General features: G+C 37.3%; 1 protein-coding gene across 4 annotated transcripts; it reads left to right on the top strand.

Moving 5' to 3' along the window:
* The first annotated feature begins 3,339 nt into the window (after nt 1-3,339).
* Nucleotides 3,340-17,359, top strand: LOC139116671 (acidic phospholipase A2-like). Of its 4 annotated transcripts, none has more exons than XM_070679257.1 (5): nt 3,340-3,470; nt 4,095-4,262; nt 4,813-4,948; nt 5,867-5,976; nt 8,053-8,325. In XM_070679257.1, exons 2-5 carry the CDS (start codon nt 4,154-4,156, stop codon nt 8,205-8,207), a joined length of 510 nt encoding a protein of 169 aa, XP_070535358.1. In that variant the 5' UTR covers nt 3,340-3,470; nt 4,095-4,153; the 3' UTR covers nt 8,208-8,325. The 4 variants fall into 4 exon arrangements, with proteins under 4 accessions (XP_070535358.1, XP_070535354.1, XP_070535355.1 ...); XM_070679253.1 differs by having other exon boundaries at nt 4,804-4,948; XM_070679254.1 differs by lacking the exons at nt 4,095-4,262; nt 4,813-4,948; nt 5,867-5,976; nt 8,053-8,325 and adding exons at nt 13,798-13,964; nt 14,509-14,653; nt 16,362-16,471; nt 17,091-17,359 and having other exon boundaries at nt 3,446-3,470.
* Nucleotides 17,360-19,548: the final 2,189 nt, after the last annotated feature.

Raw genomic sequence — 19,548 nt, 5'->3', positions numbered from 1 at the left:
AATTGATTTGTCTTAGCACAGTTACACTTTTTCTTCCAACCAAAGTTAGATGGCTGTACGACGTCAACATGTGGAGTGATTATCAACCACCTACCTCCTACTACCTCCATGCACCTACCAACAAAAAGCAGAGTTTTGCATGCACTAAAAAGAGCCGCAAAGAACGCCAGTTCCGTAACATTACCGTTCCAAGGCGCCCCATTGCCTGTGGCTGCACGATCACTGTCGAACGGTTTTAGGGACCCATTGGACGAGTGCCGAAATACTTGTATGACTCGCGCTCCGTACCAGTAGTACATAAGCCGTGTGTATAGGGTATCCAGAAACGTGGCAAAGTTTAGCGTTACAGATTCTTGCGCTATAAATCCTAAGAAAGATTGTTGAAACTGCACGAAAACGGGTAACTGTCGCCTAATTTGATGCCTAGCGGTCACGAATGTATGCGCTGCGCCAATGTCCTGTGCATCCTTTGCGGTATTTTTCGTAATGACCTCATAATATTTGTTTCGTCTCAAATTTGATTCAAAGTAATCACCTCTCTCTTACTAAACGAGGACTTGTCAGAATCTCGTGAAAAGTAAAATATTATTAGCTCTATGTATGTGTACGAAACATTTACTTAAGAATAACTAATCTTGTCTTGGCATGAGATCTTTTGTAAAATCCACCCTAGGTTCATTCTAAGGTCATGTAATGACTTTCTATAGCTTCGTTTTCTGAGACAGCAGTCAGATTTATATGATTGCGATACATCGGCGTTGCTTACTTTCATTATACTTTGGAACAAGAACCATTAAACTGTACATAAACAGTCAAGAAATAAGAATACGGATCAAGGCAATCGTGAAAGAATAGAATAACGATGTTGTCTTCGCCAAATTTACCATTGATTTACGTGACATGTAACGTAAGCACCATTGCTGCATTTTTTTGGTCATTGCTATAGCGTCGTCTTTTTGACGTCGTTTTCCTGTGCACAAATAAAATAGAAAAGAAAGCTTTGACATAGCTGTGAAAACTAGCAAAATATTACTTTACTTTCAATAGTAAATATATATTGTTTTACATCGAATTAATTCAAAAATCGTCGTTTTGAAAAGTTTATAAGATGCCGAGTCATGTTCGCCTTGATTGAATTATGTGTTTCCAAGGTAGTGGTTGTTCCCGGACCAATAGACTAATCGCTGTGATATTTTGATGCTATTATTGAATGACATACGTATGGCATTTTGCAAAATTTGGTTATCAGGGAAAGTTCATGGTCACATAAAACTTTCTATTCATGTTTATATATTTAAACGAGTAATTTCATTTAATGTGAGTTTTTATGTAAATAAAGCATAACAATTTTCTAGACTGGTACGTTCCTTCTGGTGTTCGTTCATTAGATTTCAATTCTCACGCTATTTGACCGAAAGTCACTTTAATCATATGACAGAACCCCATCATGATGAACTTGGAGGGCGCTCTGTGGCGTGCCGAAGGTATTTCCCGAGGGATACGGTGTATTCTGCCGCCAGTACTAGCTCAACATAATAAATAAATAATAAATACCAACTTTATTTCGCTGCCAACAGATTCGTTATCTGTGGTACATACGTAATAATACTACAGCTTTAATTTTTAGTCAATTCTTTTTACTGAATAATCCTTTAGAGTAAACCAGTATATATACCGATTATTTGTTCACAGGTATGGGTACAATATTGAAAACCCTTTGTTCTGTCATTCTAATACTCTGAATTCTATCTAATAGTAGTCCATCACTTTTGCTGTAGAAGTCATATCTCGTCATAGGAATATGAATTTCTTATTTTGTAACAGGTGCTATTAATAGCTCAACCAATTCGCTGGCCCGTTGCTTGGCTTTGATTCTGATTCCTCAGACATAATATTGTTAAAGCAAATAAAATGTCTAATCAGACCGTCGGTGTATCTCTCCTAAATATCCTCTACCAACAATAGAATTTAAACATTCGTATCAAACCTATTAATCAAACAGAGTATTATAAGATATCGCATTCCCGGTACGCTATCCTTTGGGTACCCGTTGTAACTTACGTCATTTAACAAATTTCAAAGAAAATGAACCCTATACCTGACATCCCTGCAACACCTTTCAAGCATTCACCCGGTTTACAACTGTTCGAATTAATATGTAGAACAAACAAAGAGAATATTCAGCGAACATCGTCTTCTAAATCTGGAAAGTGAATGAAAGTAACACAAATTGTATCAGGGATTTTACGGGTTGGTCAACATCGCGAAAGATAGGAAAGAATACTCCTTTTTCATTTACATCTGTATCTTTCCAATGTCGACCAACCTCTGATAAGTCCACGGATTAGCATAATTAGTTGTGTTGACTAATTAATTACAACATGCGTGTATGAGAGATATACGTCCTTGTAATGGGGTGAAATAAATAAAGAGTCACAGAGGCTAGGTTAGGTTATATAACCATTTATTTCATTTACTCCGATCAGTCAGAGCATGACGAAAAGGAGAAAAAATGATAGAGAAAACAGTGAGAAAAACTCAGTAAGTAAAAATTTCTGGGTCGCCTGTTACTGCGTGTTGTTTACTTGCGGGATTCTGTAGCCGTACACTTACTTAAATGCCTTGTACAAAAATAATGTGCATTATTTCTTACGCATAACAAATTCCGAAATTAAAACGTTTGAATAATCCGTATTTTTAGACTGGTGTGCAAAACTTTATGTAACGTATAATTATCATATTTTTTGCCAACTGACTTGCCAACGACGAGATCATCTAATGCGATACTTAGCTAGGGCAGGTGATTCGTTAACTTTGATACAGAAGCTGTACTTGCGGATTGCCCGCCAATTTTAAGATTTGTCTTTCACGGGCTATTTGGCATTGTGTAAGTTTGTACTTGTGATCCTGTCTTCATAGCTTTTTTGGCAGGTATCGCAAGCTGGTAGATAAATACAATATCTCTCTTCGACAAATGATCACTGATGGCATCGGTGACATTGGGCCTTAGTTAGTGACCACTACCTATCTGACTTACAGATTGATATATGGCGGGTGCCACATGTGGGGCAGGATGCGCTTACTATTTTCGAAACACCTGACATCACTTCTTGGTCTTTTGGCCAGAGTCCATATATCTTTCTTTCATGAATTTGACTTTTGTTTGTACCGTCTATTTACTGTCTGTTCTGTGCTGTTTTGTGTCTATGTTTACAACTATTGTCTTACAAATTTTGACCTAGTGTTATTGATTATGGATTGGTATGATTGCGATTATTTTTCAGTTAGAACCCTATTATAGTGACAGGTTATATGTACCGTGTACAGCATTTGATTACAATTATGTTAATTTCATTGCGTGAGTGATCGTTTGCAAATTTGAGTAATTAATTTAGTGGCAATAGTGTATAAAAGAACGCCCAAACTGGAAATCATCAAATCGGTCACCAGCAAGCCCCGGATAACTTTAGGTGAGTTTTACTTAGCCACGGCTAAGCTTTTCTCTCAGTTTTGTGATATGAGTGGAAATTTCAAATGATTTCATCAGTTCATAAGCGACTGACTGAGTATAAAGCAACAACACTGCATGGCTCAACATACAGCTGTACTTAACTGGTGCGAGCCCCTCGTAAACGTTTGACGTCCCCGTACTGTAGAAGCATGCTGCGCCATATAGATACTAGGTAGATAATAGAATAATCACATAGATAATAAGTTTAATATTTTGGACAAAAGAAACTTTTCTATACACTGACAAGTATGTTTATTTGTTTCATTGGAAGTCAGGATAACTAGTGCTCTCTCCGACACTTCCACATTTACTAAGTCGATTGTTCACCAAATATTGGACACATAATCTCCTGTAAGAAGTCTACAACAGTTCGGAAAGCCTGACGTATGATATAGTATCAAGATTTCTTTGATGCACGAACAATGTAATTATAAATCTCAAATAAAGAATACACATTTGCATTTATTCGTGTCTTCTTCCTTGTTCTTATTTGACGACAGTTTGTCCATATTTAGAATTAACAGCTTGAGAAAAATTTTGATCACAAAGTGCACATGTTCAATTGTTTAACTTGAACTTGCAGGACTAACATCAACTTAAAATCTTAGCGATTTTTACTGGACATAACGTCAGTTTGAGAAAATGCTCTTCAAAGGTCCTGTGCGATATGGTCTGTGTTTTATCCTCGTGGTCGGTAGCATTTGTCAGGTGGTGAAAAGCAGCGATGAACCAGATGAGGTTCTAGACGAAGGTACGTTTCTAATGACGTAGTGATGACAGTGATATCACTTTATATCGGGCACTCCTCGCATCTTTCACAAGTCAACATTTTCATGAAAGCGCTTAACTAAAGCCCCAAAACAATATTATGGAAGAGCTAGCTAATGACGTTCAAATACCTATGAACAGTTTCAGACCTAATATTCCAATTGTACTGATACATTGAGATCAGAGAGATCACATGAATCCAGTCTTCAAGTTGGTAGTCATATGCCAACTGTGTGACGTGTATAGAAAGTTTTGCCAGCGGTCAGGTACAACGAATTGATGAGAGTGCCCGAATTTCAAAATGATGATATTTTATGAAATGATAACATATCCAGCTTAATAGATTTTCCAAGGCTAATTTTGGAAACTTTTCGAATCAGTATAATCGTCTTCGCTTGACATTGGTAGGATTACATGTTCGCGGGAATATAACTCTATTAAAACATGTCAGTTTGTTGTCAACCATTTTTATTAAGTAAAATTTACTGTTCAAAATGTTAATTTCTTCAATCGCTTTGTCGCAGACATGGAAGATTTTAAGGCTCAAAGCCTCGTCGAGTTCGAAAACATGATATCCTGCGCCACCCTCAGATCAGCCTTGTACTACGTCAGCTATGGATGTTATTGTGGGCTTGGTGGAAGCGGCACACCGCTTGATGCTACAGACAGGTAAAGTAAATGTCGAAAAAGATCGTTATGAGTTTGCATATCACAAAAGTATAACAAGACTCACGAAGATTGACATCGCATAGGACAGGATATAAAATGACAACAACTTGAAATAGTTCAGCAACCCAGGACAAAACCCCTTAGACAGACTGAAACAATTCTGTTGAACCATGAACTGCTATCCAGAAAATACAAAATAACATTGTGTGCAACAAGTCAGCATGGCTTCATGAGTGTTCCAGCTGTTTCTAGCTAAATATGTATTTTCGATGGCGAAATATCTAACTAGTGGTAAATCTTTGCATCGCTTCAGTAGCAAATGCGTTACCGATGTTACAGACACGTAAAAAATTACCAATGACTCGGAACACATCTATCTACCAGCATATTATACGCGCGATCAGATGTCATGCTATTGATGACATGATGCTTGACATGGAAGAATGCCAGTGGTTTTAACATTATCCTTACATTTTATTTGTTCAAATCGACGACTCAATACAAAAACAATCATCTGATCATTAGCATCATTAGCGAATGAGTGACTTCTGTAACAGTCACTTCTATTTCCAACACACATTTGCATTTAGTTTCTTGTTTTCATTATCTACACTTAACATCAGAACATTGAAGAAAGGCGCAGTATAGAGCTCTGTTATGTCCAATTTAATGAATCACAATTTTTAAATAAATAGTGCTTTGCTGATTATAGGAATGTCTGGTGATGCACAATTTTATTTGCCCTAGATTTGTTCTTTTGGTAAGTAGATCAGGGTGATCAGAAGCCAATGCTATAAACGGTCTTTGATGAAGAAAACGTATCTTCAAGAAACTACATCCTTAGGATTAAACAACTTTGATACAAAAATTTACACAGGGTAAATATGACTCTAAACTATATGATCTGTTGATTTGCAGATGTTGCAAAGCTCACGATGAATGTTATAGCAGAGCCATACAGAATTCCGGCTGCGGGATACTGGAACTTTTTTACCTGGTCTACAAGAGAGATGGCTGTACTGGCTGCAGTAAGTAGCTTAAACAAGATTGCCAACATTTTGCATGCGTTCATTGTAACTGAAGCTTAATAGTTAACACGATTGGAACTAATTTGGGACAATTGTATGGTGAAGTGACGTCGATTTAATCTGCAAATGTAAGCTCATCTGCTTTTCCTTTTAATGTACACACTAATTTGGAATATTGGAACATTCAGCTATAGAGCACCTAACAGTTTAGAGCAATTTGAAAAATATGAAGATCCAATTATCCCAAATAAGTTCAAATCTTGTCAGTTGAGGTTTTTTGTTGTTTGTTTGGGTTTTTTTTAATTTCAAAAAGGGCGAAATTGTTGTCTATTTTGAGTATGACGATAATGACAAAAAATACTTCTATAGCTTTTAGCACTACAACTTGCAGATAGGACGATGGATAAAAAAAGAAACATTGTGAGACTCAGTTCAGTCTAACACATTCTGAGACAGTGTTGACAAACAAATGTGCTTTAAGGAGTACAATCTAAAAATTGTCAATTTGTCAATAAGTCATTCATGGATAATTTTAATATTACAACAAAGGATGACCATAATAACTTGCCTAGCTTATACTGGATACCAAAGCTCCTCAAAACACCTTAAAAAGCTAGGTTTATCGCAGGATCTTTAAAATGTTCAACAACAGAGTTATCGAAGATACTGACTTCTGTTCTTTGTACTGTTAAACGGGGACTTCAAGCATACTGTGATGTTGTCTTTTCTCGGAGTGGTATAAATCAAATGTGGATATTAAAAAATTCGAAGGAACTCTTGGAAAATTTGAAATCAAGATCTGTTTCAAAAATAACATCTATTAAAACTTTAGATTTTTCCACATTATATACCACAATACCACATGATAAATTGAAAGAACGCTTGAAAAACATCATCAACCAAGCATTTTTCTACAAAAACGGTTCACGCCGTTACAAATATGTGGTATTAGGGTATAATTCTACATAATTTGTTAAAAATATTACTAACGCCAAAGTGTTTTATGCCGAGAAAGACATTATCAGTATGCTTGATTTCCTCATTGACAACATATTTGTTGAATTTGGAGGACACATTTTCCAACAGTGTATAGGAATTCCTATGGGCACTAACTGTGCTCCCTTACTTGCCGACTTATTTCTGTTCTCATACGAGGCAAAATTCTTCCAGAACCTTATCAAGCAGAAAAAGGTCGCTGTAGCTCGAACTTTTAACCTTACATTTAGATACATAGACGATGTTATTTCATTGAATAACTCTGAATTCAGTGACTATCTCGCTATGATTTATCCTCCAGAATTGGAGATAAAAGAAACTACAGAAACGGCCTTTTCTCCTTCATATCTGGGCATTTTACTTGAATTTGACTCTAATGATCACCTTTCTACTAGGCTATATGACAAGAGAGATGATTTCAACTTTAGTATAATCAATTTTCCACACCTCATCAGTAATATTCCATTCTCACCTGCTTATGGGATATACATTTCGCAGCTTATTCGATATGCAAGAGCATGCAGTTCATATGGTGATTTTGTAGAGAGACATGGCCATCTCTCTTACAAATTGTTAAATCAAGGTTACACCAGAGCAAGACTTGTCTCTACATCCAAACGCTTTCTTGGCAGGTATCGCAAGCTGGTAGATAAATACAATATCTCTCTTCGACAAATGATCACTGATGGCATCGGTGACATGGGCCTTAGTTAGTGACCACTACCTATCTGACTTACAGATTGATATATGGCGGGTGGCCCATGTGGGGCAGGATGTGCTTACTATTTTCGAAACACCTGACATCACTTCTTGGTCTTTTGGCCAGAGGTCCAATTATCTTTTTTTCATGAATTTGACTTTGTTTGTGTACCGTCTATTTACTGTCTGTTCTGTGCTGTTTTGTGTCTATGTTTACAACTATTGTCTTACAAATTCTGACCTAGTGTTATTGGATTATGGATTGGTATGATTGCGATTATTTTACCATCCAGAAATCCTGCAAAGAGTGTAAGACGTTAAACATTCTGAACATTTACTTAACTGTCACGCGTAAAGTGTCTCTTTCCTTTTCACCCCTAGAAAGCCTTTCCTCGTACGGCAGTGATCCCAAAGCACGATGCAAGTACGCACTCTGCCAGTGCGATGGCACAGCTGCAAGATGCTTCGCTCGCAATAAGGCCACTTACAATAATTGGTACTACCTATATCCAAGATGGCGCTGTTGGCTTGGATGAAGTCATAAATGTGTCTCAATCACCTTTGTAACTAGCATGTAAAAAGAGAGTATACTCTTTCTTCTAGAAGTCAGCCTAAAGATCTAATCCATGAAAATAAATATACTCTTTAAAAGAATGCTCTCAACACAGGCGTCTTCATTTTGGCCTGTTTGCTTGAAGAATGTACACAAGAGTGTGCTTTTTTTTAAATCATGCCAATGGGCAATCACGAATCACAAGAAAAGTTTAACTTTTGAAGATAGACATGTTACTCGGCATCATAAGACGCCGGTGATATAAGTGTACAGCTCATAATATGCTGGCAGTTTTGGTACGCTTTAAACTGAATGTTTCAACAGGATAAGATGTAGAAGAATCAATTTAAGTTGAAAAAAAAACAAAAATTATCAAATAATCAATAATATTGTTGCCTTTGGGATATTGAAACTATTGTCATATTTCATTGTCATACATATCGAACAATTCATGTCAAGTTCATGCAGTGAATGAAATGTTCACACTCTCAAGGTACGATATCACAAAATCACCGCTATGAACAGTAAAGATTCTTAATTTAAGCTAAAAATTAGTGAATAAATGGAATACTTTATTTTTTACCAAATTTACCATAATTACACCCGGAATTTCGTGATTAATTTTATGGAATATTTTACTCTTCAAGTGGTATATTTAAGATATAGATCATGCATTGTACTTAAAAAAATAATGGGGGTGGGGATAAATCCCGAGCTCAATTTTTCACTATTTGGCAAAAGTATCCAGGAATTTACAAATTGCATATTCCCTAATGATCGTGGGGGAGGGGTTCTTGACCGGGTATAATTGACCCAGCAGGATTTCGATTGATTCGAGTCGGCTTAGACTCACAAATTCTAAATGTCCGCTGATGCATTTAAAAATGACAAAAATGTGAAAACTCGACAGAAATACATTTATTGAGGTAAGGACTTGACCTAGGATTGACTGCTCTACAAACTGCTGAATATTTCTATAACACAACAGAAAATGTATGGGCACGTCATAAAAGTTAGAGTTGAACATATGCGCGCAGAACTTCTCGATAGGTGCGTATGTTTTTCTGCGCGTACATCCTTAATAAATATTTGACCATATGATAGTGGAAACCTGAAAAATGTTGATCATTTAGAGAGGGATTTGAAATTTTTTAAGTTTTTGAGGGGGGATCTCAAAAAAATTAAGATACATTTTAGTCGAGATTCCTCTGGCCCCTCCACAGTATTTGTGATATTGCCTTCAGCAGTTCTTCCTTTCGAAAACTCCCCGTCATCCGATATGAAACATTGCTTTGTAGGCATTTCATTGAAAATAATCATCTTATCTCCGATGGAATGTAAACTATTGCATAGACTGTCAAATCTTTTAATTTTTAACGGGAAGTTACAGGACCATGGGCGCACAATAAGGGGATTACTGATGAAACAGCCATTTGCAAATACTGACATGTGACTTGGCTTGCCAAGCTGAAGCGCCCTCTAGCAAGCTTACACTTGTTGTGTCCTCACACGCGTCGCCACCGCTTCGTGAGTAATCGTGGTCCTGAGCCCCGAGATCTATGTCATACCAAAGTTGCATATGCTTCATGTCTTGTAAGAGTCTGCTTTTGACACCATCACATCACTTAATCAGAATATTTGCTCAGTGTTCAATCGGTAGGATCGAATTTGCTTTTCACGTTACGACAGGAAGGTTATAACTTCTAATAGATATTCAGGGCACAAACCACTTTTACAAACCAGTACTTGCTGGGGAGACGCATTAGCATTGTTGTAAATGCAATGGATTAAGAAACATTCTGAAGTTGATCCTTAGAAAGAGAAATCCCTTTAATCCGTTAAATCGACTATGGAAAGATGAGATTCACATTTGGAAACACAGAGCACAAATATTTGGAAGTTGATGGTTACTGTGGACTGAAAGATCCAGTCGTTTGTTGGTCTCCGCAAATCCCCAAAAAACCACCGTGGTTGGGGTTACAGTTAGCGGAGACCCATACACCACTGTAGTTTTCAGTATGACCTATAAAACTATGTTTAACGTAGGTTGGTATACGATGTATGAATCAGCATCAATAACCCTAATATCACGTCTTACTTACTGTGTATGTTTTATTAACACGCAATACGTCCAAATCTATTGCTATCATCAACAAGAGTATCTCGTTAGTTCATGCGTACAACTTCTTTGCAAGGCAAAGTAACTGTCAAAGGACATGGTGTACACTGTATTAGTGTTTGTGTTCCAGAAATACGATTATCAATATATCTGGAATTCTCCCTCCTCTCGTCTTTCAATCATACTTGATCGCAAAAAATGTATTGTTATTCAGCAAAAAATAATCTTGACCCTCCTCAAAAAACAACCTTTTGTCTCGATTTCATGAGAGTGTATCACCTTTGACTCTACGAAGAGCTGTTTTTAAAAGGTCAAATTAACGGAAACTAGGTATTGTCCAATGTATCCGAAATGAGTACGTTTCTACTTGAACTCAACTATATAATCCAGAAAAGCGTGAAGGTGCGACATAGGCTTTTTCTTTTTATCTGATAATATCGTCTACGATGTCCGCGTTAGAGAGTTTCAGTAGCATGAGACCAAAGTGATCTAACATGGATAAAATTATCCGATAAAACAGCATGTCGGGAATGGCCACTTCCCCACTCGTCTAATGTTAGACTCTAACTTAGATGTTAGACGATATTAGCGATTTTATCCGATATTATCCGATAAAACGTCATGTCGGGCATCAGCCACTTCCCCACTCGTCCAATATAAGACTCTTAATTAGAAAACATAGACAACTATTTTTCACTCTCGTTTTTCCTACACATATCAACACTTTCTCCATGTAACTGTCTTTGTGAGTGTGCTTTTTCACACATTTTCGAAAAGGAAATAAACCATTATTACCTATTACCTAATATTATCCTATAATGCCTAAAGTGCCAATGTCGCGGTATCCTCCAGAAAAGTAATACAGGCAATATATTGAAAGCCTTGGAGGATTAAACTGTCAGCTGAACAGATGGAAGGCAATAAGTAGTTCTTAAAAACTATCTGCTGTTGATTGACCAATCAGAGTGCTCAATTCAGGGTGTTTTATTTACTCGTAAAGCCTTGGTCACCAAATCCCAGAAACGAATGACAGCGCCGTAGTAAAGTACTGTCCAATCAAAAGTGAACATGTCATATTCTGTAGACATCTGGTACGGTTTTTCCCTAACATTCAAATTTGGTAACACAGCGGAAACCAGCTGCAACACAAAATCTGCTGTGCCCTAGGGATTTATATAATGTGCCCTAGGGCATTTATATAATGTGCCTAGGGCATTATAGGATGTTCCATTACATTGGAAGGCTATTTCACAAATACAAGTTTTAATTCATATCCTAAACATGTTACATTGACAAAGGGGACGGTTGACGTAAACACATTGAAAACGAAAAATATATCAGTTAGGGGCGATAGTTTTTAAGTCGGATAAAACCCTCGTACTCGGGCTCTTCTGTATATAAAGTCCAACCCTATGATAAAATGTCTCGGCCTGCGGCCTCGACATTTTATCGTCGGGTTGGACTTTATATACCAGAAGAGCCCTCGTACTTGGGCTTTATCCTATACTTAAAAACTATCTACTGTTGATTGACCAATCAGAGTGCTCAATTCAGGGTGTTTTATTTACTCGTAAAGCCTTGGTCACCAAATCCCAGAAACGAATGACAGCGCCGTAGTAAAGTACTGTCCAATCAAAAGTGAACATGTCATATTCTGTAGACATCTGGTACGGTTTTTCCCTAACATTCAAATTTGGTAACAAAGCGGAAACCAGCTGCAACACAAAATCTCAGTTGGTACAAACATAAACTAATGTGCCCTAGGGCATTTATAGGATGTTCCATTACATTGGAAGGCTATTTCACAAATAAAAGTTTTAATTCATATCCTAAATATGTTACATTGACAAAGGGGACGTTTGACGTAAACACATTGAAAACGAAAATATATCAGTTAGGGGCGATATTTTTCAGTCGGATAAAACCCTCGTACTCGGACTCTTCTGGTATATAAAGTCCAACCCTACGATAAAATGTCACGGCCAGACATTTTATCATAGGGTTGGACTTTATATACCAGAAGAGTCCTCGTACTCGGGCTTTATCCTATACTAGCAACTTTTCAGTGACTCTTAAAACGGTAAACAGACAGACCCTTTAAACTGCATTAATCTGTAAAACATCCGTGACTACAAGACAGGTGGCTGCTTGACGATTAATTGCATCTCTGCCTACTCCCACTACTTCTCCACTTCTCCCTCTTTCAGCGTTTGCAGTCTTTCCCACTGGCTGTTTCTACCTAAAATGAACAATTTTCGGACCGACGCGTGTTGTTTACTCGCGGGATTCTGTAGTCGTACAATTACTTGAATGCTTTGTACAAAACAAAAATGTGATTTCTCACGCAAAAGTTTAAGTAACAAATTCCGATATTAAAACGTTTGAATAATCCGTATTTTCAGACTGGTGTGCAAAACTTCATGGAACGCATACTTATCATATTTTTGCCAACTGACTTGCCAAAAGAACGAGATCATCTAATGCAATAGTACTTAGCTAGGGAAGGTGATTCGTTAACTTTGACACAGAAGCTGTACTTGTGGTTTACCGGCCAATTTAAAGATTTGTCTTTTACGGGCTATTTTTGCATTGTGTAAGTTTGTACTTGTGATCCTGTCTTCATAGCTTTCAGTCAGAACCCTACTATAGTGACAGGTAATATGCGCCGTGTACAGCATTTGATTACAATTATGTTAATTTCATTGCGTGAGTGATCGTATGCAAATGTGAGTAATTTATTTAGTGTCAATAGTGTATAAAAGAACACCGAAACTGGAAATCATCAAATCGGACACAAGCAAGCCCCGGATAACTTTAGGTGAGTTTTACTTAGCCACGGCTAAGCTTTTCTCTCAGTTTTGTGATATGAGTGGAAATTTCGCCCGTTTTCATCGGTTCATAAGCGACCGACTGAGTATAAAGCAACCGTGACAACACCGCATGGCTCAACATACAGCTGTACTTAACTGGTGCGAGCCCCTCGTGAACATTTGACGTCCCCGTACTGTAGAAGCATGCTGCGCCACATAGATACTAGATAGATAATAGAATACTCACATAGATAATCAATTAAATATTTTGGACAAAAACTTTTCAATACACTGACAAGTATGTTAATCTGTTTCATTGAAAGTCAGGATAACTAGTGCTTTGAAATCTCGTTTACTTCCACATTACCAAGTCGATCGTACATAATTATTAGATACAGTATATAATCTCCTGTAAAAAGTCTACAACAGTTCGGAAAGCCTGGCGTATGATATGCTATCAAGATTTCTTTGATGCACGAACAATGTAATTATAAATCTCAAATACATAATGGACATTTGCATTTATTCGCGTCTTCTTCCTTGTTTTTATTTGACGACAGTTTGTACATATGTCGACTTAATAGCTTGAGAACAAATTTTGACCAAAAAGTGCACATGTTCAACTGTTTACCTTGATTTTGCAGGACTAATATCGACTTAAAATCCAAGGATTTTTACCGGACATAACGTCAGTTTGAGAAAATGCTCTTCAAAGGTCCTGTGCGATATGGTCTGTGTTTTATCCTCGTGGTCGGTAGCATTTGTCTGGTGGTGAAATGCAGCGATGAGCCAGATGAGGTTCTAGACGAAGGTAAGTTTCTAGTGACGTAGTGATGACAGTGATATCACTTTATATCGGGCACTCCTCGCATCTTTCACAAGTCAACATTTTCATGAAAGCGCTTAACTAAAGCCCAAGAACAATATTATGGAAGAGCTAGCTAATGACGTTCAAATACCTATGAACAGTTTCAGACCTAATATTCCAATTGTACTGATACATTGAGATCAGAGAGATCACATGAATCCAGTCTTCAAGTTGGTAGTCATATGCCAACTGTGTGACGTGTATAGAAAGTTTTGCCAGCGCCCAAGTACACCGGCTTGATGAGAGTTTCCGAATTTCAAAAATGAAGATTATTTTATGAACGAACTGATAACATATCTAGCTTAATAGATTTTCCAAGGCTAAAATTGGAAACTTTTCGAATCAGTATAATCGTCTTCGCTTGACATTGGTAAGGTTACATGTTCGCGGGAATATAACTTGATTAAAACATGTCAGTTTGTTGACTATTTTTAGTAAGTAAAATTTATTGTTCAAAATGTTAATTTCTTCAATCGCTTTGTCGCAGACATGGAAGATTTTAAGGCTCAAAGCCTCATCGAGTTCAAAAACATGATATCCTGCGCCACTGGCAGATCAGCCTTGTACTACATCAGCTATGGATGTTATTGTGGGCTTGGTGGAAGCGGTACACCGCTTGATGCTACAGACAGGTAAAGAAAATGTTGAAAAAGATCGTTATGAGTCTGCATATCATAAAAGTATAACAACACACGCGACGATTGATATTGCATGCGACAGGAAATAACATAACACCAACTTGAAATAGTTCTACAAACACAGGACAAAACCCCGTAGATGGGAGAGACTGAAACAAACTTGTTGAACTATTAACTGCTATCCGGAAAATACAAGGTGTGCAACAAGTCAGCATAGTTTCATGAGTGTTCGAGCTTTTCTTAGCTAAATGTGTGTTATTAATGGTGAAATACATGTGTCTCGCTAGTTGAAAATCTTCGCATCACCTCATCCAAAGCAATGCATGACCGGTGTTACAGACATGTCAATAATCATCAATGACTCGGAACACATCTATATACCAGCATATTATACGCGCGATCAGATGTCACGCTATTGATGACATGACATTAGTGCAGGGCTCGAAATTAACTTTTTCCACTGGTAGTCAACTTGGGCTACCATTTTCTGAAGTTGGTAGCCCAGTGACTATGGCTGGTAGCCCACGCATTTTTTAGTTGAGGGATATTGTTTTTCATTATCCAGACAAGAAAAACTTTTTTTCAAGTTTCTGCCAGCGAAGTGAATTTTCTAGTCATTTGAGTTGAATACTACTAGTACCAAAAGGAAACAGGTATAAACCCCCATTCCCCAACCCAAAACAAAATGAATGTTTCTGGTCCTTGACATTCAGAAGAAGTGATGCGGCGACGCGGTTTTCTTTTTCTTCTCTTTTCTTTTTTTCCTTTTTTTCTGAACAATGCTGGGTTGGCACTATTGATGCAACAGTTATTGTCTTCTATCACTGGTTGCATAATACTTCTGTTTTCGTTTTAGCATTTTTGGACATGCAAACAGGGATATCAAGGATAGCTGTAGTGATTAGTATGCAACCAAAAAATGCCATGACGCGCAACTTCTGAAATGACGTACGCGGTGACCAGAAACGAACTTTTTTTGGGCTAATGGACAACAGTTGGGAGGAGGCATATTGCCCTTGATTGATACATTATGATCAAAATGCAATGAAAATGCGTTTTCATTGGCAATCACTTCCATTGCACGCCAAGTACTGACTGAATTTTATGTCCCGGTCTTTGGTAGTCCGTGTTGGCTACCATTTCATGGATTTTGGTAACCCCAGGGAAAAGTTGGTAGTCTGTGAACGCGGGACTACCGTTAATTTCAAGCCCTGTGATGTTTGACATGGCTCAGTATGGCTATCTCAGCATTATGCTTACTGTTTGTTCAAATGGACGACCGAATACGAACATCATCATCTGATCATTATCGAATGAATGACTTCTGTCACAGTCGCTTCTCTTTCCAACACGTTTGCCAGGTCGATGATTAACTTCTTGTTTCCCATTATCTACAGTTAACATCAGAACATTAAGAAAGACGTAGCAAAGAGCTATTTTATCACCAAGTGAACTAATCACTGTTTGAAACAAACAGTACTTTGCTGATATAGAAATGTCAAGTGATGTAAATTATCACTGCCCAAGATTTATTCTTTTGATAAGCAGATAAGGGTGATCAGACGACGATGCTATAAACGGTCTTTGATGAAGAAAAACGTTCATACCTTCAAGAAACTTTCTATCCTTAGGATTAAATCTCTTTGACACGAAAATTTACGTAGAGTAAACATGACTCAAAACAGGATCTTTTGATTTGCAGATGTTGCAAAGCTCACGATGAATGTTATAACAGAGCCATACAGAATTCAGGCTGCGGTAGACTGGAAATTTATTACCTGGTCTACAAGAGATTTGGCTGTACTGGCTGCAGTGAGTAGCTTAAACAAGATTGCCAACATTTTGCATGCGTTCATTTTAACTGAAGCAGCTCAATAGTTAACACGATTGGAACCAATTTGGGATAATTTGATGGTGAAGTAATGTTGGTTTCATCTGCAAATGTAATCTCCTCTGCTTTTCTTTTTAGTTATACACTTGTATTTATGAATTATTTGGAATATTGCAATATTCAGCTATAGAGCACCTAAAAACGTTTGAGAAACGCGAAAAATATGAAGATTCAATTATCCCAGATTAGTTCAAATTTGTCAGTTCATTTTTTGTTGTTGTTTGTGTTTTATTTCAAAAAGGGCGAAATTGTTGTCTATTTGGAGTATGACTCAACGAAAATGACAAAAATACTTCTACATCTCTTAGCACTACAACTTGCAGATAGGACGATAGATAAAAAATGAGACATTCCGAGACTCAGCTCAGTCGAACACACTCTTAGATTGTGTTGACAAACAAATGTGCTCTACGGAGTAGAATCTGAAAATTATCAATTTACCGACGAGAAATCCTGCAAATAATGTAAGAAGTTAAACACATTCTGTATAATTTGCTTAACTGTCACGCGTAAACTGTCTCTCTCCTATTTTACCCCCAGAAAGCCTTTCCTCGTATGGCAATGATTCCAAAAAACGATGCAAGTACGCACTCTGCCAGTGCGATAGTACAGCTGCAAGATGCTTCGCTCGCAATAAATCCACTTACAATAATGGTTACTACCTTTATGCAAGATGGCGCTGTTGGCTTGGATGAAGCCTTGAAGTTTCTCAATCACCTTTGTAACTGACATGTAAAAAGAAAGTGACCTCTTTTTTCTAGAAGTCAGCCATGAAATCTAATCTATTGAAATAAAGTTACTCGTTAAAACACGGATCAAAAGACAAATGTTTTATTTGGCATTTTATTATTGGAAGCATGTGAACGAAACTGTGCTTTCTTTAAGACCATACCAATGCGGGAAACTCATGAATCGTAAGACAAGTTTAACCATTGAACATAAACATGTTACTCGACATCCTGAGACGCCAGCGACGTTAGTGTACAGCACAAAATATGCCGGCAGTGGTGATACTATGGAAAGTGAATGTTTCAATAGGATAAGGTGTAGAAGAATATATTGGAGTTGATACAAATAACAAAAGTACTGAAATCAAAATTTAAGTGAAATATTGTTGCCTTAAGTATATACGATTTAAAATATTGAAACTCTTGTCATACTTTTGAATTGCGGGTATTTGAATTCCGGTATATACGAAAAATCAAACTGTAAAGTACAAAGGTGTGGTCACCGTGCTTGATTCCACATACCAACGATGAAAAGTGTGTGTCTTTCACGAAAAACTCTCAGAATATCGGCGTAACATCTGATTAACACTACACTCTACGTAAGCGCATTAACATGATATGCAGGTCAAATAAGCCATATTCGCCAGTATATAACCAAAGAAGTATATCAGATGTTGGTCCAGGCCTTGATCGCATCAAAACTAGATTACTCTAATTCACTCCTGTGTGATTTATCATCAGCTTCCGTTCTTCCACTTCAGAGTCAGAACTTCCGCTAGGATTTTCAAGCCTGTGTAAGGCTGTACGCAAATGTTTGTTTTTTCCTTTTTTTGTTTAATGCGTAAAATTTAAATACGCGTATAACTACATGTATGTTTCTATAAATTAGCTATAAATTCTCTGCCGACGGTATTCATTTCTAACTTTTCACGTCTACGACTTCCGACGATGTTTTCGCTTCTTGAACTCTGTCATCGCTGCTCTGAAGTCAAATTCACCAAATGTTGACCCTTCAAGTGTTATCGCCATCAGATTGTTTATATCTTCACTCAGACAATTACATGCGATGTTTTAATCCTGTTTTGGGTACTGAACCCACATTCACATTTGATAGATAAGACGAATCATGGCTGCAATTTCTCTTTCCATTTCTTTTGATGGTGCAAAGAAACTGTCGATAGTCTTACGTGTTGACATACTTTGGAAGTACTGACTAAACCATAAACAGCAATTGGAAAACACCACGGGACCACTCTGATCAAAAGTGTCTATTTGTACGCATCGGGCGCAACGGGAAAAAGGACATGTTTAAAATAAGAACGAAATTTATTGAACAGCTTTGAAGGAAACAATTGACGCGACGTAATATAGGACAAAATGTTGCAAAATCATGAAAATTTTTTATCAACAACATTTCATTTCTAGTCCTGGATAAAATACGCATTGGAGGGAAACCACGTGTGCTCATGTCTTTGTTACGGAGACTGCGTTTTTTTCCATGCATATCGGATACGCAGACGTCCATTTACTTTGCGTACTGCAAAAGTAATTATGCGTGAAATACGCAGGATTTTGCGTTAACGGAAGCTCTGCAGAGTGCCAGAGTTATGCAGCCTGAAATGTATCTCGCACTCAGAAGTCTGACCATATCACTCCCATTCTTAAGGAACTTCACTGGTTACTGGTACACAACACAATCCAGTATAAAGCTCTGAACAACAATATTACTGGCTACATACCTTAAATCATACATCCATCTTAAAGATTCATCTAGAGCTCTTCGATCTAATGACAAAATTCTACTTCACGTACCACGGAGTAACGGCAAAATTGAGGGCAATCGAGCATTCTCACGCACACTCCCCTCACCTGGAACAATTTCATATTAGAAGCACGTCAGTCGCCCACTCTTGATATTTTCAAGGAGACCATCAATTTTTTTTTGTTTAACAGAGCATACAGAACGACCCTGACTTGTAAATTGTCATTGGACACCACTGCAATTTAAGTTTGGCGCTATAGAACTGCCATTTGATAGATAGATAGATAGATAGATAGATAGATAGATAGATAGATAGATAGATAGATAGATAGATAGATAGATAGATAGATAGATAGATAGATAGATAGATAGATAGATAGATAGATAGATAGATAGATAGATTGATTAATTGATTGATTGATTGATTGATTGATTGATTGATTGATTGATTGATTGATTGATTGATTGATTGATTGATTGATTGATTGATTATCAAATAATTCATCTC

This window comes from Ptychodera flava, chromosome 18 (assembly GCF_041260155.1).
Source record: "Ptychodera flava strain L36383 chromosome 18, AS_Pfla_20210202, whole genome shotgun sequence".
NCBI lineage: Eukaryota > Metazoa > Hemichordata > Enteropneusta > Ptychoderidae > Ptychodera > Ptychodera flava.
The sequence above is the reverse complement of the archived record's forward strand: the minus strand, read 5'-3'. Positions and strand labels throughout refer to the sequence as shown.

Bases quoted from the DNA above. Each gene is read 5' to 3' on its own strand.
- LOC139116671 (XM_070679254.1), top strand. From the start codon at position 13,856: ATGCTCTTCAAAGGTCCTGTGCGATATGGTCTGTGTTTTATCCTCGTG. The intron at 13,965-14,508 runs GTAAGTTTCTAG...GCTTTGTCGCAG, and splicing joins AGATGAGGTTCTAGACGAAG to ACATGGAAGATTTTAAGGCT. The intron at 16,472-17,090 runs GTGAGTAGCTTA...TTTTACCCCCAG, and splicing joins ATTTGGCTGTACTGGCTGCA to AAAGCCTTTCCTCGTATGGC.